General features: G+C 38.5%; 1 protein-coding gene across 3 annotated transcripts in view; it reads left to right on the forward strand.

Moving 5' to 3' along the window:
* Window positions 1-24364, forward strand: part of LOC115218807 (hexokinase-2) — a 93497-nt gene that overhangs the window by 20180 nt on the left and 48953 nt on the right. The window contains exon 1 of one of the 3 annotated variants that reach the window (XM_029788744.2): window positions 10546-11408. The exons of the other annotated variants lie outside the window; for them this stretch is intronic. Within the exon in view, the coding sequence (XP_029644604.1) occupies window positions 11349-11408 (60 nt within the window). The 5' untranslated portion in view covers window positions 10546-11348. Of the gene's footprint in view, window positions 1-10545; window positions 11409-24364 lie in introns of those variants that run through there. 3 annotated transcript variants of the gene reach the window in all.

The raw sequence follows: 24364 nt of genomic DNA on the forward strand, positions 1-24364 counted from the left end.
AAAACGGGCAAATTATGAGCATACTAGATGGACATCAGCTCTGAAAAGAGCAACATGATGCTGAAAGAAAGGAACTTGAAGTGGTTACCTTCAAGTGCCTATGATTCACTTGGTTTAGCTTCTGCTTTCATGACAAAGCTGAACGCCATAGTTTCCCAATTAGATTTAAAGTGTACAAGTCTCTGGTGCCATCAATCCTTTTGTATGGGTGTGAGAGTTAGTCTTACAGCTGATGTATAACAAGGAATCCAGGGACTCAGTGCCACCAGAAATTGCATCAAGTACACACAGAAAAGTATTGGCATTAGGAAGAGCCTCCAATTGCAGAAACCAAGCCAAGTGACATATGTAAGCAGCTGGATTTTGGGGAAGTGACTCAGACCATGATGCTTGGGTGGGAGGTGGGCACAAATGGTTAAGAACTTTGCTTCCCAAACATGAAGTAGAAACTGTCCCTGGTGTAAACAATGTAGAGGAATTGTAGTCAGGCATGCTTTCTATGTGACAGAGGCACCGAAGCAATTAACCCTCGTTAGGTTAATTAAACTTTTATGCAAATACTGAATTAATTTAGGATTGATTGAAATTGACCTCCCCAAGTTATGTGTACAATTACTAAAACCAGTCTTTTGATCTTTATTCCGTATTTATTGTATTCAGAAATAATACCTTGGTTCACTTAGAATCAATCATTTCCATGTTTTTCTACAAAGAATTATTAAACACGGTAGCATAAGGGCATGTCTGTCAGATTCAGAACAGTAACCATTGTTCATTTTGTAATGAACCTCTGTGTGTGTGAAGGGGTGGGGGGTATCTTTCAAAGCAGGAAACCACACACAATACGTTTTCACACACTGATTGCCAGTGTCTTGCATCTCCATGATTGCACAAAGCACCGAGTGTATGTCTTCTCAGGCTTATGATTGCACACAATGCATTTGTTGGGTTCTGTGCCATGGCACCCCATTTAGCAGGAATGAGTGATGGGAAATAGTCCTCACCAAGTCTGTGTTCAGGGTCAGTTGATGAAAAGAAGTGTCCTCAGTTAGGTGAAGGCTCAACAAAACTTCTGACCAACCGATGGGTAGTTTTTTTTCCAAACTGTGGATGTGACTGGATTTCTCTGTGCCATGGTGGTTTTCTTGGAGACACCATAAACAACTTTCACTGCTAATAAGTTTATCAAGTGAAAGAAAAGCTTCTGCCACCATTTCATGGTTTTTCTAGTAAAGGTGTAGTATTTTCACCACCGTGATCAACAACCCACCATGTTGTTGTGAAAGATGTTTGTTGACGATTGGTATTCCCAAGTGGTCAACTTCATTTGTAATTGACAGGGTTGTTGAGGGTGGCATTATCATCACACTTGTCAGACCATTTTATTGCCAGTCGGTGTCCACTTCACCTTCCATCAATTTGATTTACAAGACAAGGACCTCTCAGCAATGAAGACAAACTGTTTCAGTGACATAAAGGTTAGTAGTACAAAGTTCATCAAAAAGAACAGGGAATGTGTTGCAGTTAATCTACAAAAGCATAATGTTCTTGTGGATCTCATTAGTTTTCCTCAACAGCCCTATGACAGCAGTGAAGCTGTGCCCCATGTTCCTTACCATCAGGCTGAGGATTATAGTCACAACCTGAAGGCACATGGAAATCACATGTAGAGTCCAACTGACTTTCACACAACAGACAGTTTGGTTTCAGATTTGTCTGACTCTTTTGGGGTTATATGTTCTGAATTTCAAGCATCCTTTCCAGTGTACCATACCTTCATCAATGCACAGGTTTTTTTGTTTTTTTCCAGGGTGGTAAATATCTCATAACTGGTATGTGATGATTGGTTTATAGGTTGGTCTCATTTCGTAGCATAATTGAAGTCCTTTCGTTCTGGGGCTGCCATATGGCAACAACTTCCTGTATCTATTCCTGGGCATGTGTTCTCTAAATTCTGGTGTATGCTTAGGTTTGTCCATGGAGCAGTTTGCATTGAGCACTGGCTTGTTCCATCATCCTCCCCATCAACATTGTCAAGCTAATTTCTTCACCCCATTTCTACAAGTCACAACATGAAGTTATGGAATTTTGATTGTTTTGACCAACAGAATTGACTGAGGTATCAATTGGTCTCTGCTGGGTTCAGTTCAGATTCTGTGCCTTTCACATAAAGAATGAAGTAGTCAAGTGATGATGCATTTGTATTGGCAGTGAGGGGCCAGTTCAGCTGCAAGTCCCTGGGAAAACCCCCACTTGTCAATAGCTGTTTGACACTAATCTGTATGAATGCTCCAGCATCTAATGAAATCATGTTTTAAGGATCAAACTCCTCAAATTTGATGTGAGAATCCAATACTTAAGTCCAAATCAAAGAATTTAGTTTCTACCAAACTGCTGAAAAACGTTGAAATTGAAGTTGTTCTAAGTTGGTGATATAACATGTTAATAATGCAAATCAGTTTTCACAGCCACTTTCTATTGGCCTGTATAAATATGTGTGTACTACATTGTCTGAAATGTGGAGAATTTCAGAAAGTACCTCATCAAAACTGAGATAACTTGGTTCCTGTGTCTCCAGTTACCATTGCACGGAATTGAGCCTCTCTGCACTGTAAGGGTCAAGAGCAGACTGGACTAAGACTCTCTTATATGCTTGGTCATCCCACTAGAATTAGTTGATAACCTTTGTTACTTAGGTAATAATTATCAGTGGAAGCAGGTGTTCAGAAAGTATAATAGCTAAGGTAGGACTAGGCTGGGGAAAGCCCAGAGAGCTTTTAACTCTGGTGGTAATGGGTGTTTCCCATCAGTAAAAGGCAGATTGTATGTCACTTGTGTTTGAACTCTAATACTGTGTGATAGTGAGATGTGGGCCTTGAATATGGAAGACTTGTGAAAACTAGAAAGAAATGAAAACAGCATCTCTGATAAATGTGTGTGAATGCTCAACTACAAATGAACTGAGAAAAGGTTGCACAGGTGTGGACAATAAGGTGGCAAGCTGGCAGAACCGTTAGCACACTGGGCGAAATGCTTAGCGGTATTTCGTCTGCCGTTATGTTCTGAGTTCAAATTCCACCGAGGTCAACTTTGCCTTTCATCCTTTCGGGGTCGATTAAATAAGTACCAGTTACGCACTGGGGTCGATATAATCGATTTAATCCATTTGTCTGTCCTTGTTTGTCCTCTCTGTGTTTAGCCCCTTGTGGGTAGTAAAGAAACAGGTGTGGACAATATGAACGGAGGGCGTTTTCAGCATAAAGAAGTGCTGAGAACTTCAAGTTAGTGGAATGTATAGAAGAGGGAGATTGAGGAAGACTTGGGATAAAGTGGTGGAGGCTGACGTGATGATGTTGCATCTTATGGAAGAGATGACAATGAGCTCTAATGATTGGTAGTGTTGTAGAAGTGTTTGAACATCTGCAATGAAATACCCACTGACACAGACTTAACGTTTAGGCTGATATGCTTCTTGCTACTCTACATCTTTTAGACCCCGTCGGGGTGGGGGAGGTGCAACAATGTTTGTGCTGCTGCCACAAAAATGCATCCAGTACACACATTGTCAAGGGGTTAGAAAATGGGGAGAGAATGCATAGCATTCCGTGGTCCCTTTTGTTCAACCCCTGATACACAATTAATTAGGTGGCAATAGAAAGGGCATTCAACGATGGAGACCAAGCTAAATGGCCCATATACGATAACCTAGGATTAATAGCTGAGAAATGGCTTGGACCCTGACAACTCACCCAACACATGCCAGCATGGAAAGATGTTCAATGATGATATCAGCATGACTGGGTGATTAAAAAGCTTCCTTTCCAACTATGTGATTTTGGGTTCAGTCCCACTGTATGGCACCTTGGGCAAGTGTCTTCAACTAGAGTTGACCAAAGCTGAAAGGAGCCCACCATGCGTACCGTTGTCTTGACATCATGTGATGGTTGTAAATGAGTGTCTCTGTCACACAAGCGGTGTTTGTTTCTAGTCTTCTATGAAAACCTGTCTGGTCAAGAGGCCATATTATCTTCCTTGGAAACTTTACTATGCTTGTATGGGTCAGACAATTCTTTGAGACAGATTTTCTACAGACAGTTGCCCTTCCTGTCACCAACCCCCATTCTTATGATGGTGCTATTAGTATAATTTATGCTCCTTCTCAAGTTCCAATTTTACCTTTTTTTCTTTTCCATCAGATAATTGTCTCTGTGAAAGAACTAAAGTGATCCCCCCCCTCTTCTAATCTTATCTACTAAATCTAAAATGATCTCTGTTCCTGATGTTGTCTTACTTTATTCATTAGTCACATGTCATCAGGTTTTGCTTCCTCACTATTATCGGCTCCTTCCGCTGCAGCCCTCACAACACTAGACATCAGCTTCAGTAATTAATGGGTTATCATTTTAATGACCCTGAAAAGATGAGAGGGAAAGTCAACCTTGGAGGAATCTTAACTCAGAGCAAAAAAAACTGCTGCCACGTTCTGCGTTCAAATTCCACCGAGGTCAACTTTGCCTTTCATCCTTTTGGGGTCGATAAATTAAGTACCAGTTACGCACTGGGGTCGATGTAGTCGACTTAAACCCTTTGTTTGTCCCCTCTATGTTTTTTAACCCCCTGTGGGCAATAATGAAATAAATATTACATAATTATTATTTATATATATTAATTTTCTGAACCCTGTATTATTGACATTATTGTAATGGATTGAATGACACCAATATTTTCATTATTGGACTTATTTCATAACTAACAATTTCTCTTTGGAATTTCAATTTGTATGGAACAGTTTTCATTATAGAAAACTATCCAGTTTTATATTCTTTGTCTGCGAATATTAGCTGGAGTGAAGAGGAGATCCCCTTTAGTCTTATATATTGTGTGTGCGTGTGTGAAGAATTTTGTTTGAAACATGTTACTGGGACGTGACTCTCTAGCTTCCATTTCTTTTTAAGATTTTTTGATTTTCCTAAAATAGTTGTTTATTATATTTTTGTTTGGAACTTTCGTGATTCACTAACATCTTGTATCTGATATTGTGTCCTTTTTCTCATTGGTTATTACTGAATTTTAAAATCTCAGATATGTTAAACAATCAGGAAATGATTGAGTAGTGGTGTCTGATATTAGTTCCTTTCCAGAATAGACGGCTTTTTGTGTTGCTGTATTTTGATAGCTAAGAGGTAGAAAATTTGAGCGATTTGACAATCCCATTTCTTAAGTAAACACTTTCAAACACTAACGTATTACATCATTCTATACACAGGTCACACACTTTGTGATATTACATGCGGACGTGAATGTCCGCACACATTCGTAAGACTACACTTGTAAAGTAATCAGCACTAACAAGGCATTTGTCAGCTCTGCACTCTTACAGAAGACTCTCGCCCAAGGTAGTGTGCAGGGTCACTCTCAGCTGAAGCCGCATGAGTGGCAAACAAATATTTATTTGTTTAGATATGTGTGTGTGTGTGTGCGCGTGTGTGTATATCTATATGTGGCTGTGTGTGTGTACAAGTGATGAAGGAAACGGAAGATTTGGCCCAAGTCTTTAGGACGAAATATTGTTTCGATTCATCCTGAAATTGTCCGTTATCGGTAGGATTTTGGGATCTTTTCGGTTTGAACGGCAGTTTTTAACATAATTTCTAGGTAACTAAAAAATTTTAAACTTCGTATACTGGTAGAATGTGTTTATAAAACATCTTTTTCTCTTGGCTTTATTGAGAAAATTCTATAGTTTGTAAGATATTTGTTGTTTTTTCTTCAATTTTTGCAATTTCAACCAATCGATGACAGTCTATTGAGGTAAAAAAAAAACATGTGCCGTATGAATATGTCCCTCGTTTAAGAAACAGATTGGGTTTATTTACATTTGTGAAGAAAAAAAGGTACCCTAACCCTAAAACATTAAAATGCAATAGATCGATACCAGGGTCATAATTATGGGTGACAATTTCACACGACACCGCTAGAAAAAACTGCCGTTCAAACCGAAAAGATCAGGATTTTGTACATCTAATTGTGGTGCACCAACCTGTGCAGGTTGTGTCGCATCATGCACATGCTTAACGAAAGGGATGTCCCTCTAAATATACTGGGTTCTACTAGGCATGTTGTTCGTGCTCGCTGTATTTTGGTTATTTCCGTCTAATGCAGCTAAAATTAAGCTCGTACAATCCTAGAACAGAATAGAGCCTGTCGAAGCTTACATTTAGGTTAACGGGGGTGGGGGTGCACTCCCGGACGCATCACATCAACGTGAACAACCACACATGAGTGGGTGTTCATGTCCGGGAGTACATATTTGATATCCCAGATGAACCTGTGTTGCTGTGGCCCCATAAATTATCGGTTCATCCAACTAGAATTTTTCATGACTGAAAGATGTGTGTGTATACATATATATATATATATATATATATATATATATATATATATATATATATATATATATACATATATTATATAAAATTACAGAAAAACAAAAGACGAAGACAGGTGTATAAACAACAAACAAGTGTATAAGTTTAACGCTGGGGAAGGTGAGAACGTCTTTTACGTTTCGAGCCTACGCTCTTCAACAGAAAGGAACACGATGAAATATACAGAGAATAAAAGAAAATAAAAATAAAAATTTTTTACTTTTGGGGCTAGCGGTCAGTGTGTGTAAATTATTGTGTCTGGGGACAATCATTCTCTTTTAGCGCCTTATTAATTTAACACATCGAGTGTGTTAAATTAATTAGGCACTAAAAGAGAATGACTCATCCCAGACACAATAAAATATGCTTCAACACACGAATTCACATAAAGAATCTTGGAAACCAAATACAAAAACGAAATGATAAAAGATGAAATCTTATATATATATATATATATATATATTATATATATATATATATATATATATTGTTGAGAATTTCCGATAGAACAGGATCCAGATAACAAACTGTAGCGAGGAAAGAGATAATTCCCTAAGAATGAACCTGTATGATAAACAACACAAACACAGCATGGACATTAAAAATAAACAAATAGACTGGGGAGAGCTAAATCATATTTTTATATAAACTCTGACCATAGTGAACGGAATTCAAGCTTATTGACTTCTCAAGTTTAAAAAGACAAATAAGTTTGGCCATTGCGCTGCGGGGAGCCTGACCGCTAACAGCTGACTTTAATCTTGTCAACTAATGGAGTTATATATATATATATATATATATATATATATATATATATATATATAATATATATATATATACACACACACACACACACGGACATGTCGATGCGGTGTATATAATTGAATGAAGAGGATCATAGATGAGTATTAAATGGTAAATATGTGTTTTAATCGGTCGAAATGTGTCGGCTTTACATCGTTTATGAAAACTGAAAGTGGTCGGAGAGAGAGAGAGTGTGTGTGTGTGTGTTAAAGACATTTAACCAGTCTGCAGAGAAGATACGGCATCGCTAGTCTGGACATAGAATATGGATGGACAGAAGATTTTTGAAAAAAGAGTAAAATACAATTTCACTATTTTAGGCTTGTAAAGATAATATTGAGAAGAGGGAGAGTCTGTTGTAAGAGAGACCTGTCGAAGCAGGTTGGAAAAGGCTCAGGGAACTGAAAGACCCGTGGCAATAAAAGATGTCTGTGGTGAGATATCCAGTCATCAACGAAGTTTGGAATATGTTGGCTGTTGTCTAGACAAAAAATTCCCTCTGTCCGAGGTCAGGGCGACATAAGTGGCTTTGTTCCCTTTCCTAGACACTAAGCCTACCGAATACTTTGTGTATGTGTACACAAACCACTTTTTTTATAAAGGTATACATAGGATTAGCATACAGGATTATTCTTGTGCTGTTTTGTTTTACGCAGTGGACTACGGCCATGCTGGGGCATCACCTCGAAAGGTTTCGTTGAATAAATCTACCACTGTACTTTTTTAAAATCTGTATTTATTGTATCAGTCTCTATTTGCCGACGGCTGGGGTGCAGAGACGTAAACAAACCGGCGTCGGCCGTCAAGCAGTGGTATGCGGAGCAAACACAAGATCACACACACCAAATTCACTCACAAAGCGTTCGTCGGACTGAGGCTATGGTAGAAAGTGCCGCGCAGCGGAGTTGAACCTGAAGCCACATGGTCGCAAAGTGAACTTTTTTAGACACAAGTCTCAGTTTGGCATCTGCTGCCATGACGAAGCTGAATGCCAATGGAAAAGTCACACGCCATTAGTTGACAAGATTAAAGTCAGCTGTTAGCGGTCAGGCTCCCCGCAGCGCAATGGCCAAACTTATTTGTCTTTTTAAACTTGAGAAGTCAATAAGCTTGAATTCCGTTCACTATGGTCAGAGTTTATATAAAAATATGATTTAGCTCTCCCCAGTCTATTTGTTTATTTTTAATGTTCATGCTGTGTTTGTGTTGTTTGTCATACAGGTTCATTCTTAGGGAATTAGTTCTTCCCTCGCTACAGTTTTGTTTTCTTGACCCTGTTTTATCGGAGATTCTCAACAATATTTAATTTGCTGATTCATTCTCAAAATGATTGGCTCCATTTTATTGCTTAGTCAGAAGGAGACGACGAAGAGTTTGTCTCCATGGCTGGGGGAAAGAAATAAGGGATTTATCCTTAAGCTAGAGCTCTGGTCCAAATGCTTACAACAGTGGATTCCACAAAAGCAGCCAAGGTACCAAGCAGTTGTGTGAAATCGTGTGACCAATTAAGTCTACCCCTAGACAAACGAACAGTTACAACGGTGGGGTTCCACGACGTTTTCATCTACCAAATGTCACTGAAAGGCTTTGGTCGATCCGTGGCTGCTGTAGAATAATTATATCCAAAGTGCTTCGCAGCATGATTGAACTCAAAACCGCACTGTTGAGAAGTGAGCTTGTTTTACTTACAAATCATATCTACGCCTATCTTCTTGTCGGCTCTAATCTAACAAACTTATGATCAGAGACATTTCAGCCGTAATCCTCTTGCTTTTTATCCAGCCATACTGTAACCTCAGACGTTAGGGTTTGGCTTGAGGGATATTTGGCTACTATTTCTAACAGGTTGAGCGATCGCAAAGAGGCTCCCTTCTTGGCTCTGATTTCATCTTTTATCATTTTGGTGCAAAGCGGCAAGTTTTAAAACTGTTTGTTGTCAGGGTTCATCTGTGTAGATGTTTACTGAAGACGGTCTGTAATTTTCGTCGTCATGCTCTCATCAATAAGGATTGGGAATGAAGAAAACCTTGTCCAGGACTTTTATATTCTTGCAAAGAATTAGGCATCTCCTGTAAATTGCAAGTCGCAGAGCATTTTCGTATTTTAGGCCAAATAATTGTCAGCGAGGTTGTTTTGACAGCAGACACTCGTGCGGGGCAGCAAGAACCACTGATAAAAAATCTATATAGTTATCAAAATGAGGAGTATTTGACGGTAAGGTTTGGATCTGCAAGAAGTAGAGGCTCAGTGTTCGGTTTCAGATCCCACTTAAGGCTACTTGAATAATTTTGATGTTGCATATGTTTGGAGCAGTGAGGGACTCCTTTCTGTCCGTGAAAATGATTTTTGTTTTTACAAATGACAATGATCAGTCCCCCCCCCCATAGTGTACCTTCTAGAGAAGGCTGACGCCCACCAAGATTCCAATTCAAGTACGTCCTAATGTGCGACCTTCTGTGTTTCTAAAAGACATTGTTTCATCTATTTACTGGTATCGACGTTGACAAAGGACGTTTGGAGATTAATGGAAACCTCATAAGCTGAAACAGCTTGAGTTGAATATGTATGTGATAATGTGTGTGTGTGTGTGTGTGTGTAAACGTTTGTGTGTGTGTCCGTGTGTGTGCGCGCCCGTGCCCGTATAAATGGTTATATAGATATGCTCGGCTGTAGGTGTAAACGTAAACAGAGAGAAAGAGAATTAGCGAAGGAATCCAGGTCTGATGAATGCCAAACTACTTTACCAGTCGTTCAACAATATTCAGATCTCGTTGCACAAACTGCTCCCTTCGACGATGTCCATATATTCAAAATAAACTATTTAATGAAAGAAAATATCTCACACGAAGACACATTCTATTCTAAGTCTATCTTGCTTGGAAACCTATTTGGCTTGATTATCCGGCATCAAGTCGGTCTTAAGATAATCTATCGAGTCTACTTATAAAAGAAAATCATTTCTTAGAAGTACATTATGCATATATCATTACGTATATACGCTAAATATATGTTTACAAAAATCCATAATATGTTTTTTTTTTTTGTATAATTACGAAAGCATAAATTCTGGTTTATCACAGATTCCTTTAATTAGATTTACTTTGGTGTGGATTCTACGCAAGGTCCTGATAGAAGTAGCTTATTTTTAATAATTACCGACGCATATGAGAAGAGGTGGACTGGAGTTGTTGATGATGCTACACCAGTCGTTATAATAGTGGTGGTGGTGGTGGTAGTAGTAGTAGTAGGCACATCTCTTCAGTGGTGGTAGTGGTAGTAGTAGTATACGCGTCTCTATTACTATTGGTAGTAGTAGTGGTGGTGGCAATGTGCTAAATTGAACGGTGAAAAATACTCGCACAAACAGGAGTCGTAAATTGTGATGTTAGTTTTTACTGGTCTCTGCTGTAATCTTTAATCTGATATTTTCTGAATATCTTCGTTACTAAGTTATTATTTTCTCTAGTCATTCGTTATGACATTCAGAGATTAAGAATCAACTGGTGGAACCCGTATTTTCTCCCCACCAGCCGTGCAATTTCAACAGTCACTTGCAAGTACCTCGCCGCCGCCTCTACGACCGCCACCACCGCCAGTCGCCGCCGCCGCTATCACACGCTCTGTTCTATGTCTATTAACCTTATGATAGAATAGTCTTTACGTGTTTCGCATCTTCCATACATTTGTTCACTCCTTATTTCCTCCTCCCCTTCTAACAAAGAATCTATTTAAACCACACCAACCTATTCACTCATATTGACTGGTACGATATTTATAACCTGGTCGGTGCTATACGTTTCGTTTAACTCAAAATTCCAAGCCATAATACCTTTTATATAACGATAAAGATGATGATAACAATAACAACAACAGCAATATCGGACATCTGAATGTCTTTTATGATTTTCCATGTGTCGTTCGTCATCCTGGAGCAGTCTTCCTCTTTCCCTCACCTTTCTTAGATTCACGTTTCTCACCTGATCGAAATATTTACCTTCACCAAGACTATTCGCTTAAAATAATTGATTCCCTTATTTCGTCTGACTCGGTCTCCCTGCCTGAATTTTTCCGACTTAGTCTACAGAATTTTTGGAAGTTAGTTCATTGCCAGTTTCCATGGAAACTTATAGGACTGATAGCTGTGGTAGCCAAGGACGTTCCAAGCGACCTCGAAGTGTAAGTACAAGCTTCATATTGATTTTCTTGTTTTCTCTTTCTTTCCTCAACTCGTTTCCTCTTTCTTTTATACGCTCGTTGTTTTGACAGACAAATGAATATTTTGTTCTGCTGCCACGCACAATATACACACGTTATCTATATACATATACACCCCACCCCATGTATGTGTCTGTGTGTATATATATATATATATATATATATATATATACACGCGCGCACTGTAGGCATTCGCTTTCAGTTGTCAAGATCACGAAAATTTCGGCACCTTCCAAACATACATACATACACACACACAAACACTGGTGCTTCATAATTTTGCGTTTATTTGAGGTATGTAAGGTTTACCGCCACAGAGCAAATATTTCTGTTTCCCCTAATCTTAAGGGATTAAATAAAATCACACAGATTATGTCAAACGGACTTATTTTTGTGTTCTGACATCGCTATCTTTGAATGTCTATTTCTAAAATATTCGGCTGCGTTTAGACACCATTCGATCTTTCGATCTCTACATATATATACATACACACATACACACACACACACACACACACACACACACACACACACATACACACATACATACATACATAGCTATCTGTGCGCGCGCGCATCTTTATGTAGAGGTGAAATTGAAGGAATAAGGTTTATTATAGCTAGCACCTGATGGATAGTGAGTTTAGTCTGTCTTCTAAGCGATCTTTTGCGTTCTAAGCGGGGCCTCTCTGCTCTGTGATTCTTATTTGAACCCTCTACTGCTAAATATGTGTTAACCCACTTTTGAGGGCTATCTCTGACCGCAGAAGCTTCCACGACTGGCTCAGATCTTAATAGTGCGTCGTAGTGCTATTCGGAGACATTCGTCGTTTCTCACGCTTCTACACACAGTCATAAAATGTATGAATTGTGAAGGTTTCTGGAAATGGATATGTAATGAATACGTCTTATAAACACACAGATGTATGAAATATAACAAACGTTTTAATTGTGATATATAATATATGTATGTATATGTGGGTGTATACATCACATATATGTGTGTATATATATATATGTATATTTGTCTGCATATGTGTGTTTATATATATATATATATATATATATATATATGTGTATATGTATATTTGTCTGTGCATATGTGTCTGTTTATATATTTATATATATGTATATATATATATATATATATGTATGTATATTTGTCTGTGCATATGTGTCTGTTTATATATTTATATATATATATATAATATATATATATATACATATACATATATACATACATTATATATATATATATATATATGTGTGTGTGTGTGTGTGTGTGATATTGCTGTGCAAGTGATGCTTTGGGGGGTTGATGTTGTTGTTGCTGTTAAGAGTGAGTGTTTTGTATTTCATGTGAAAGAAGGTTGTTGCTGTAATCTGCTAAACTGGTTGGTCAAGTTTGGAAGGTGTGAGGTATTTATTTAGTGAAGGTCAAGGTGAAACTCACTTTGACGTGTGTGTTGTCTGGTTGAGAGGCAGACAGACGGACTTGGCTATGATTCCGGCCGATCGACAAGGATTCAGAAATTTAAATTGCAATACAATAAAATAGATTTATTTAAAAGATCCTTTTATTCAAATATTATGGTGTACAGATGTTTATAGCTGCTCATTTTTTTTTCTTTTCCCGTTTTTAATTAAAATGAGGCAATGTATTTGATGTTTTACCAGTTACATAATTGTTACAAAAATATAGTAGGAGAAAACAATTCTGTTTTGAAAAGCAGAAAAATATGCTTCGTTTCCAAGATTTTATTCCTTAGTGGAAGATGATAATGTTTGTATCATTCCGTTGCTTTTGAACTGAGGTGATATTGAATAGTTGGCGTGAAGGTCATTCTCTCTCGCTCATTAGATTTTTTTTTGCTTTTTTTTTCTCTCTCCTTTTAGCCATTGACGTCGTTGTCTCTATAAAAGCCGATGTGCTTTTTCCGCCTTTATTTTCTTTTCCAAATATTTGCGAAGGTTTATCGGAACCTGCTTAATACCATTATAGAAACCTTGGTTGTCATTAAAGTTCTTTTCCTTTTCGACCTATGCACAATAGCTTAAATGTGTACCGAGAAAGGATATAGTCGATTAGGCACTGCTCTACCCACACTTTCATACTTTTCATAAATCCACTTGCTTCTTTATTGGTGTGCCTTTTAGCACAATACTTGCCCAGTCCTTAACAAGGGCAACCATGACTAAAAACCAGGGCTGGGTTTTCGTTGTTTCACTTGAAAGCAGTTTTATGTAACACTTTTATGAGAAAATTTAAACATACATGGATGACTATCATTTCGAACGAGGATCTTCAACAGGGGGCTGTTCTCTGCTTATTGTTGGGTGTTGTTTATGTCGGCAGTATGTCCTTCTTTAAAAGGTTTCTATGGTCAAGAAAAGAGTCTTCATATCACAATATTTAAATATTGGTTTCTGATTTAGACAGGAGGTCAGTAATTTTTGATAGGAAGGGGCTTCTCGATGCTATTGCTCCGAGTACTTAAATGGTACTTTTTTTTTTATCGATCACAGAAAGAGGAAAGGCAAAGTTGATCTTGGCGGCATTTTCCCCGACGCTCTATCGATTCCTCCAGTCCGTCAGCTTAGTATTGAAATCATGAAAATAGACTTGATGGGACTGTTGTTTAACTCATGAGAAGCCCGAACCAAACAGGCTTACGTTCATAACCATTCCAGCCGTAGTTCTCCCGTCTTATCCGATATGCAGGCAGGAAATCCAAGATCGCATTATCCAATATGTTCTTCAAAACGATAATATGTGGGAGATTTGACTGCTTTTTTTAGCGTTGGAACGATCCCGTAGAGAGTGCTACAACCCATATTGTACAGTAGTGTTGTCGATTAAATATGATAATGTTAGATTTCTAGACATCCCTGACAGAATTTGAACTCCGAACCTAAATGACAACTAACCGTCCTTTATGTGGAAGGAAACCAACAAGAGTGATTTCATTATAGTACTTGTACTTTAGCGACCCGAATGAATGAAAGTCAACATGAACCGCGTTTTTATTTAGAATGAGAATCGAAACTAAAGAACTAAATAATACATTGAATCAACGAGATGGACTCTACTGAGTTCCTGTAATTGCTAGAGATAGCAACCGACTCTATTAAAATGTGCCACCACCTGTTATGAAATGGGAGGTATACATTGGATGATATCGTTCTAGATACCCAATGATCGATGTAAAGTACTTACAGTAACTTCTTTCTAGGATGTATGTATGATTGTTCTGACAGCGTGCAAGGATAATTGCCAACCTTATATTATTAAAGTGAGTCTTGAATATCTTAAGCCGACGCCGACAAATGTAAATAAATACCTGTTCATTTTTTTTCACAGTCTAATAGACTTGACTCAAGTTTCGAACTTTATTGGGTTCATCTTCAGAAGTCTTGTGCCACCACTTTTGCCGACAAAGACAACAAATAACATACACCACCTATTTGTACACACTTCTTGTGGTGGCTTCAACGGATTGGCTTGGCCTGATTTGCATAAATCATGTTTTGATGATTGTTAATTCACCCAAGTAGCCTCATCTTCACACTCATTTAAAATCACACACACACACACACATACACCTTGGTTTGTGTGTGTGTGTGATTTTAAATGGATCTTCGTTGATTTCAACGGTGCATAATCAGTCGTACAATCAACTGCTCATTAAATTAGGGTGTATGTGGTTTTGTCATTTTCAGATACGTGAACCCTTCACGGATCCTTCAGATAGAATCACCGTCACACAATGTATCGAACATGACTGGACGGTTTATGTACGGTTTCAATCTTCGACGAGATTCCATACACTTTCCGTCTACCAAAAGGTGTGACTAAGTTTTTGTTGTGAAGAAAATTACCTTATTTCTTAAGCTTCTGATATCACACCGTCGGATCGAACTTAACAGTTCGTCCGTACTACGCCTCTCTCGTTCTCCTCACACACACACACACACCTTTTGTTTTTTGAGTTTTTTTTTTTTACAAATACACATAGGTCGTATATTTAATTGAAACTCTGATTAACTGAAATTATCCCAGTAATTAGTAGACAAAAACTCCTTGACGCATTTGAAATAACTCCGGTAAGATCACTGGACTGAGGTACTGGATTTGAAAGGTTTTAAAACCTTTATTTTTAAGAAACCGTCTTATGCACACGTATATAATGCATCGGTTTCAAACTTTAGCAGGGCGCTAGCAGTTTCGGGGAAGGGGGAAACCTGATTACATCGACACCCCAGTGTTCAACTGGTACTTACTTTATCAAGGATGAAAGACAAAGTCAGCCGCGACGGAATTTGAAATTAGAGTGTCAAGACGGTCGAAGTGCCGGTAAGCATTTTGTCCGGCGTGCTTAACGCCGAGCAGGACGCTTAATGTGTGTGTATATGTATGTAAACAGATGTATACATACATATTTATGTATATGTGTATCTGCTTTGGCATGGTTTCTACGTTAGGAAGGGCAGCTAGCCATAGGAACTATTCCAAAACAGACACTGGCGCACGATGTAGTCTCTGGACCCATTGCAGCCTGGTGTGCTCTTCCAACTCATGCCAGCATGGAACATGGACGTTAAAACAGGTGTGTCTACCCAGAGTGTCTCATAGCGATGGACACGTTTTATTTATAATATCCAAGATCGTGGCCATGCTTGTTCCTGTCCTAAGCACTTGCATTTAGAATATGTCCACGATGATTTTCAACCCAATATCTGCGTGCCGTTATTTATAGCTTTCTGTGTGCTTCGAAATTCACTATTCCTCCGTTCGTTCGTTTTTTTTTTTGTTTTTTTTTTGTTTTTTTGCCTTTTGCATTCTCTCCTCCCAGCTGAGGTGCTGGCGTTGAGCGACCATCGTTTTCCCAGGCTCCACTCGACTAGTCTTCCTCCCAGTGACACGGGGTGCGATTCTAGAACCGAGAACGCTCAAAGCCAAAATAGACACCACACAATATTTCGCCGTAACTTTTCGCCAATCCATTGTCTTGGGATGGTGCCTTCCTTCGTTCTTTCTCCTTTTCTTTCTGTCTATCTCTAGCTATCAATCTACCATTGTGGGAACCTGTTATAGTCTTTGTTGGCAAAAGTGATCTGGTATCTTATACTAGATCTAAAGCCTTTATTATGGGCCATTGTTGCTATCGTTTCCATATTTTCAAGAAACAATAATTATTGAAGCCATTTCCTGCAGGCATTAACGCGTTTCTCGCTTCGAAATAAGAGGTGGCGGGGAAGGAATCTAAATTCGGTATGAAAAATGGGGAAATTTATTCTTGAAGGACATCGTATGCTTGCTAAATTAATGTTTTTATTTTACATACAACCACAAACGTATTAACTTAAAAGATTTAACGGTCAGTAAATTTGTTTTTCTCTTCGAATGCAGACGTATTTTATCGATTGAAAAAGACGTGTGTGTGTGTGTGGTGAGGAATGTGACCTTTCCGTCTTTGCCAAGTGTATCTAGCGACATGAGTGAAGTGTAAAAGTTACGACCGGGAGTCGAAGCAGAACTCTCAGTGAGCTGGCCTCTCTGGCAATTCTTAGAAATGTGCGCACTCAACACAACATTCACAGGTGTGGTGTCTATTTTGGTGAAGGCGACCAATAATTGGCTGCCAGTCTATCCCCCCCTCTCTCTCTCTCTCTTTCCATCTCCCTCTCTCCCCCCTATCTCTCTCATTAAACGTCAACTTCAAGAATTTCGATCATTTTGTATTGGGTGATTTCAGAAGAATATTAGGGGATTTTTTTTTTCTTTTATATTCGGTTAGGGACGACTGACTTTCGGTATCGGTCTATGTGAAGGGACGTAACTCTGCGCCACGAACTAGGCATTTTTAGTTTTGTTTAGGGGAAACATTTAACAGAAAATGTAGATTTTTAGGAAATAAAATAATAGAAAGAAATACTATTTTTTCTTTGAATACTTGAATAAAATCCAATTCGATTCAAAACCAGAACATTGTTAATCGACTTGCTACAAATAGCAGCTAAGTCTCAACTCACACCTTGCAGTCTTAAATGAAAAAAAAAAAAGTGGGGGTTTGTACTCTTTTTCAAGAATTGGGTGATGATAGGTTTTGTTAAAATCTTTGTGATTCTGAAGTGCTTTCATATTTTAATATTAAAGAAGCTAAAGTCATTTCATTCTCTAAGTAAATCGCTAGGAGCCATGTTGTTGTGCTAACGACATAATTGAATTAATACATTTTTTAAAAACGTAAAACAAGAGAAATTATTTCAATATGCTTGCAGTGAAGAGAACAAAAAATTAGTTTACTCCTGATCTTAATTGTAAATTGATCTCCTGTCTGAGCAGTTATTTGATTGTTTAGCGCTGACCACCGATGGCTTGTTAGAAATTTGTTTTCGGGATGATTAATGTTCTAATGTGATATTTAACCACAACGAAACAGCCGGGATTTCTGACTTATCTCGCCTCATGATAAGCTCCTAATAATCCAACGAGGTTAAATATCAATTTCTTCTACCGTTTTATTTCATAGTATAAAGCGCTGTGACAAAAATATTCAATGAAATGCAGTGAAATGTTTAATAGAAAACGGATTATAACTTTAAAATGAAAGGCAAATTGCGAGTTACAGGAATTTTAATCCAATATTTCAACTTATTGAAATCCACTTCTACGAATTGGCTCCTTCACTTTCATCTTGGTTCCCTGAGAGATCATGGCAAAAAGGTTCTTTAATCTTCGTCACTCTGATTAGTGGACAAAGGCTTATATGATTATGCTAAACGAACCAACCGAAAGTTTTCTTAAGTAAAACTATTGGACGTTATGTGGCACTAGATCAACAAGCACTTATTGGCGGTTCTTGGAGATCAAATTGGATAAGAGTATGATACCAATGTCCAGTGTAATTATGGTCTGTGTCTTGTTACTCTATGGATGCCTGACATTGTAATGTGCGAGCTTCAAGAATATGGTAGCCACGGAGCTGTAGATAATTTTATTTAAGCGTGGTTCGTTTGGTTTGAGGAGCGAAACCATATCGAGCGATCAGTATGGCGAAGAGAATGAAGAACTTCGATTCCTTCTCCAGGGGTTATGCTTCTGTCTGTGGATCTAGATTTGAAATTAGTTGCATGACGAAAACAATATAGAATATTAATAGGAGACTGATGGTGTTGATCTTTTCTAAAGATTTTGTAAACAGCCAGTCTTTAAGAAAAAATGTCCGAGTTGTTGAAAAGTTCAAAGTTAAATAAAAGTGGTTGTTATTTTGATAAACGTGTGGAAATATAATGTTAAACGTTTAAAAGGGAGTTTTTTTTTCGATCGCAAAAATGACAGTGTCCAATAAAATTTATGGGGTCAATATTCAATGAAGAATGAAACGTTAAAAAAATGATAGACCTAATTCACGGATTATCGGTGAAGTTCAGTGATATCTGAGTTTTTCAAGTGAAAATCTATTACTGTAACCCGCGAATCTTTTTCCATTATTTTTAACGTTTTGTTGCACTTGAATTGTATATTTTCTGTTATTTTACTTCATGCTTTGCAATAAAATTGAAAGAGTTATTTTTAAAATGTTTTAATCTCAGATTACAAGATTTGAGATCGATACAGACTTTCTACTTATTGTTTTAAATTTGGGCCATGAGAAAAAGAGAATCCAAAAACGAGTGGTTCTCTTTAAAAGAAAATGTCATTTAATTCACCAGAGTTATACAAACGAAAGAAACATTTATTTAGTCAAATAATCATTTTTTTATGATCTTTTCCCAACAATAAAACAGTCTTTGTGTATTTGTTTACGGCGAGATTGTTTCTACATCGCAAAATACTAAATCCAACGAATGATTTTCTTACGAGTTCGAATATGCTTCAAGCATATTTAAGCTTTGATTTATACACATCACTGCAGCCACCCGGTAATAAAACAGATTATTAATTCTTTGGCGAAAACAAGTTTATTAAAAGGTGCTTTGCCGGTAGAATTAAACGATCAAGACCGTTGCTGTGATTGAACCCAATTCAAAATTGCAACCGCGACTAAACTAATTTTCTACGCTCTTTCCAAACATTTGAGAATTTGTGTTATTTTGCGTGAAACTACGGACGACGCTTGCTGATTGCTCTATCTTTTCAGCGAAAGACACGCTTGTACCTTATGTCAACAAGAACACGCCTAAAAGCAAACTCGATCATAAGTGTTCGACGTTTTCGGACATAAGCAAATACAATACACTATCTTAGGTATCCTTCCCCTATTTTTTTTTCTTTCAAAATCTGTGTTGTGTAACTTGAAATTTCATTCCTATTTCTAGAAAGCCGGGATCTTTCGGTTTGGACGGCAGTTTTTTCTAGCGGTGTCACATGAAATTGTCACCCATAATTATGACCCTAGTATCGATCTATTGCATTTCAATCTGTTTTAGGGTTAGGGGTGGGAGGAAGGGTATCTTTTTTTTTCTTCACAAATGTAAATAAACCCAATCTGTTTCTTAAACGAGGGACATATTCATACGGCATAGAATGTTTTCATCTCAATAGACGTAATTGATTGGTTGAAATTGCAGAAATTGTAGAAAAAAAAACAAATATCTTACAAACTATAGAATTTTCTCAACAAAGCCAAGAGAAAAAGATGTTTTAAAACACATTCTACCAGTATACGAAGTTAAAAATTTTTTAGTTACCTAGAAATTATGTTAAAAACTGCCGTTCAACCCGAAAAGATCCGAAAGCCGAATGACCACGTAGAAGTTCTCTCGTTGGCTTGTATTCGATTTTAATCAATATGGCTTTTATTTGGATTAAAAGGGCAAAAGTAAACCTTGCATTTGTCATTCGATGTAGATGACTGATAGAAACGTTCGGTTGAAGTGTTTTATAAACTGTAGCCGATCTCTGGAGTTTAAACAAAACATTTATACAGGTAAATCATCAGGAATTTAGCGAAAAAGAAGTTAATATTATCTATGTCTAGATATGTGCACGCGTGTCTGTATAAACAGTCGCTCTCTCTCAGATCTTGACCCAAATAATTGCTGTATCCCGTTTACCTATCAATAAATTTGTATCGATTTTTGGAAATTATTGAAGTATCCGAAATGCCAAGTACCATCTTTCTTTTATGCTTGTTAACCATTTTACGTACTTATTGAGGTCGCTGAATGAATAAGCGAATAACGTCCTTCAAGACACTCAAACGTTAGTCTGTATCTTATAAAGCTTTGGATTATATTTTTAAGTCTGCGGTGTATTTGAGAACCACTGGAAAATGTCGGTGGCACCACGTCAAATAAAGAAAGAACGAAAGAAAACAAAAGAAAATTCCTTCCTCTGTTGCCAAATCTGTATTCTGTTAACCCTAACTAACGGCACCGCTGCCAGACATTGGAATAGTTGTACTAATTATGGAAATATTTTAACCAACATTGGCTTTAGTCTTTGGAATACGAAACTACAAGGCTCTGCTCTCAATAATATATTAACAAGGGCGGCGAGTCGGCACGCCGGGCGAAATGCTTAGCGGTATTTCGTCTGTCGCTACGTTCTGAGTTCAAATTCCGCCGAGGTCGACTTTACCTTTCATCCTTTCGGGGTCGATAAATTAAGTACCAGTTACGCACTGGGGTCGATGTAATCGACTTAATCCGTTTGTCTGACCTTGTTTGTCCTCTCTGTGTTTAGCCCCTTGTGGGTAGTAAAGAAATGGGTATTTCGTCTGCCGCTACGTTCTGAGTTCAAATTCCGCCGATGTCGATTTTGCCTTTCATCCTTTCGGGGTCGATTAAATAAGTACCAGTTACGCACTGGGATCGGTGTAATCGACTTAATCCCTTTGTCTCTCCTTGTTTGTCCCCTCTGTGTTTAGTCCCCTGTGAGCAATAAAGAAAGAAATATATTAAGAAAAGATAATTAACCACTAATTGGTTACTTCTGTTGAGTTTTCTATGCAGCCAACAACATCGATTTTCTAGTCTGGGTATTCTCTAAAGGGAAGTGGGTCAGCCGAATCAAATGTTTTGTTGCGGCTCAAAAAGTTCCATTTCCTTACTCCTTCAACCACACACCTCATGCGGGGTGGCTGAACCCGATGTGGCCCAGGACCGTTGAAGGCCTTCGCCCCCTCACTTCAGAATACAGATGCCCAACGTAACTGGGATGACATCAAATGCCAAGTTACCTTCAGGCAAATTGAGACATCCTTAGGCCAGCACCGACTCGCCTGCCTCCGTTTCACTTCGCGGAGAAATAGCGGTGCGTCGATCAATTCGGTGCCCTGCACGTGTATGAATCGCACAGATACTGTTGTGGAGCAGTAATCGATGAATTCAGCCTGCAAGCCAGAGCGCAGACCGAATTCCCTTATACGCCGCCCCGAACGACATTAGAAGGGGCCGCGACGCAGTTGGCTTCCCGTCTCAGCTAGAGCCGGTAGGTTTTTTCTGCGGGGATAGTAAATGCCCCCGCCGGAATAGCCCTTCTTGTCATACGAGGGAGACAGATCCCTAACCTGGGATGCGATGTGCTGCGACACGTTTTCCGTCTCCAGCCTTGCTGCATCGGCCGCAAACCCCGGGTCTCGCCGCCCGTAACGCAGGGGAGAGAAAGTTATTAAACAAATACAGGACTGGTCGTCGTCGAGATCTGAAGGTGTTCCCAGACTCTGTCACTGCTAACTTTCTCACCAAAATCGAGAAATGAGTTCCGCTCGGTGGAGTGACCGTTACAGTAAGTGCCGCGCTGGCCATTCCCCGCGGCAACGCCTTTGCAATCATGTCCACGAGGCACAGCTGAATACACCCTTAGTTCCGGAGTCTACAACCTGTTGCTCCCTTCCCTCCCCCATCTTTTGCTGCTTAATCTCCCACATTCTTTTTTTCTTCTTTTCTTTGTTTCCTTGATGAAGCAGTTCGGAATTGTTTTGTTTGTTTTTTCTCGATAGTTCGATCCTTTATACTTTTTTTTTCTTCCTGTAAAAATATGTCGCTGAATTAAATTATTATCGGTTTTTGGGCTGGAAGTATGGTTGATAAAATCACCCCCAATCGATATCGATATTGACGTTAACTACAACCCCCACCTTCCCCTTTACAGAATTGACCTAGTAGTGTGTCAAAAGAAATCGTTATTCTATTCGGCTGTGGTTGGCAGATATGGCAGTACAGTGGATATAAAACATCTTTGTACATTAGTTAAATTCAGCTGGTTACGATTTTTGCTTTTACTCAATAAATACCATTAAACAGAGCGAAAGACGATACACTTTCTACTCTTCTATAAATGCGTGACCTTGTGCTTAATATGAGAAATTATTTAGTTGTCACGTCACCAAAGCTGGCCTTTATTAGTGCCACGTTCCTAGAAATAATCTACGGAGTCTTTTCTCCATTTAAAAACAGGTTCCGATTGTTTTCCAGTGGAGTATGAAGCGAGAGGTGTCGACCACGTCAACCTATCATATTTATTTCCATATCTCGAGGCTTCATAAATTAACGACATACTGTGTAGCCTTCCCGACCAATAACAGCTGAAGGTGTGTCTTGGTGCAACGTTTTCAGTTTGAGTTATTCCGTTTCGTCATTCATTGTATGGCGAATAGTTCTGTTGTCAAATTCCCAATTTTAATGTGTGCTTGAAAGGCTTGGGAAATTGTAGAAACTGATTATAAACTAAAATTAATTGGGGAGTGACAGCTGATTATCATACTAGCTTGGAGTGGTCTCTCTCATTGTGTAGTACTGCTTACGTACGTAGCTGACAGAATTAATAGAACGTAATTTGACAGATTGTTCAAACAAAAGATATATATATTGTGTGTGTATGTATATAATACGTTTGTGTATAAAACTTTACACTACTGATAAAGGTGTGTCTTGACCAAGCACGCTTGAAAATGCTCCCGTTATGCCCAGCCCGTCTCGCCCCTTGTGTGTGTGTGTCATCATCGCCAATCCCGCTTCTATTTTAAGGATTTTATCGTGTGATTTGAGTGTGTTTTTGTTACTATTTTTATGTGGTCGAATGATTTTTTAATTTCTGTCTTGTGCCGTCCCTAATGTTTTTGTGAATCCTGTGTGGTTAACGAAAAACAAAATTATTAAATAATAATAATAATAATAATAATAATAATTATTATTATTATTATTATTATGGCTCAGAGCTCCCGATCTTGCTCTGGTTGATTCTGTGGGAACTGACAGCAACCTGTTGTCAGAAGTCTCTCAGGGTTTCTTTAAGACTTGGCACTTGGATATTAAGTATCGTGGAAGACACTCAACACCCAGGTACCAATCTCAAAGTCCTAGCTGTCCCCAACAGAGCAGTTTTGGGAACTGCTTTATTATAATTTAGGCGATGAGCTGGCAAAATGCTTAGCGGGGTTTCGTCCGTCTTTAACGTTCTGAGTTCAAATTCCGCAGCGGTTAACTTGGTCTTTCATCCTTTCGGGGCCGATGAAATAAGTACCAATTACGCACTGGGGTCGATGTAATCGACTAGCCCCTCTCCTCCAAAATTTCACATTTTGTGTCTATAGTAGAAAGGATTTATATTATTATTATTATTAAGGTGGCGTATTGACTGAATCGTTAGCACGTTGGACAAAATGCTTAGCTTCATTTCTTGCGACTCATTACATTCTGAGTTCAAATTCCGCTGAAGTCAGCTTTCGATGTCAAACTAAGTCACCAGTGAAGTGTTGAGGTTGATGTAATCGACTGACCCCTTTCCCTCTAAAATCGCTGGTCTTGTGCCAAAATTTACATTATTTATCATCGTTATCAAAGACAGCATCTGAAGTTTGGCTGATACTTCAATATGTGCAGAGCTGTAAAAGCGAAACAACTTTTGACCCGGAGACACGTAACTGTTAACACTTCCTTGAGTTGGTGCACTAATGGTGGCCGGCCAC

Source organism: Octopus sinensis, linkage group LG14 (genome assembly GCF_006345805.1).
Source record: "Octopus sinensis linkage group LG14, ASM634580v1, whole genome shotgun sequence".
Lineage (NCBI taxonomy): Eukaryota > Metazoa > Mollusca > Cephalopoda > Octopoda > Octopodidae > Octopus > Octopus sinensis.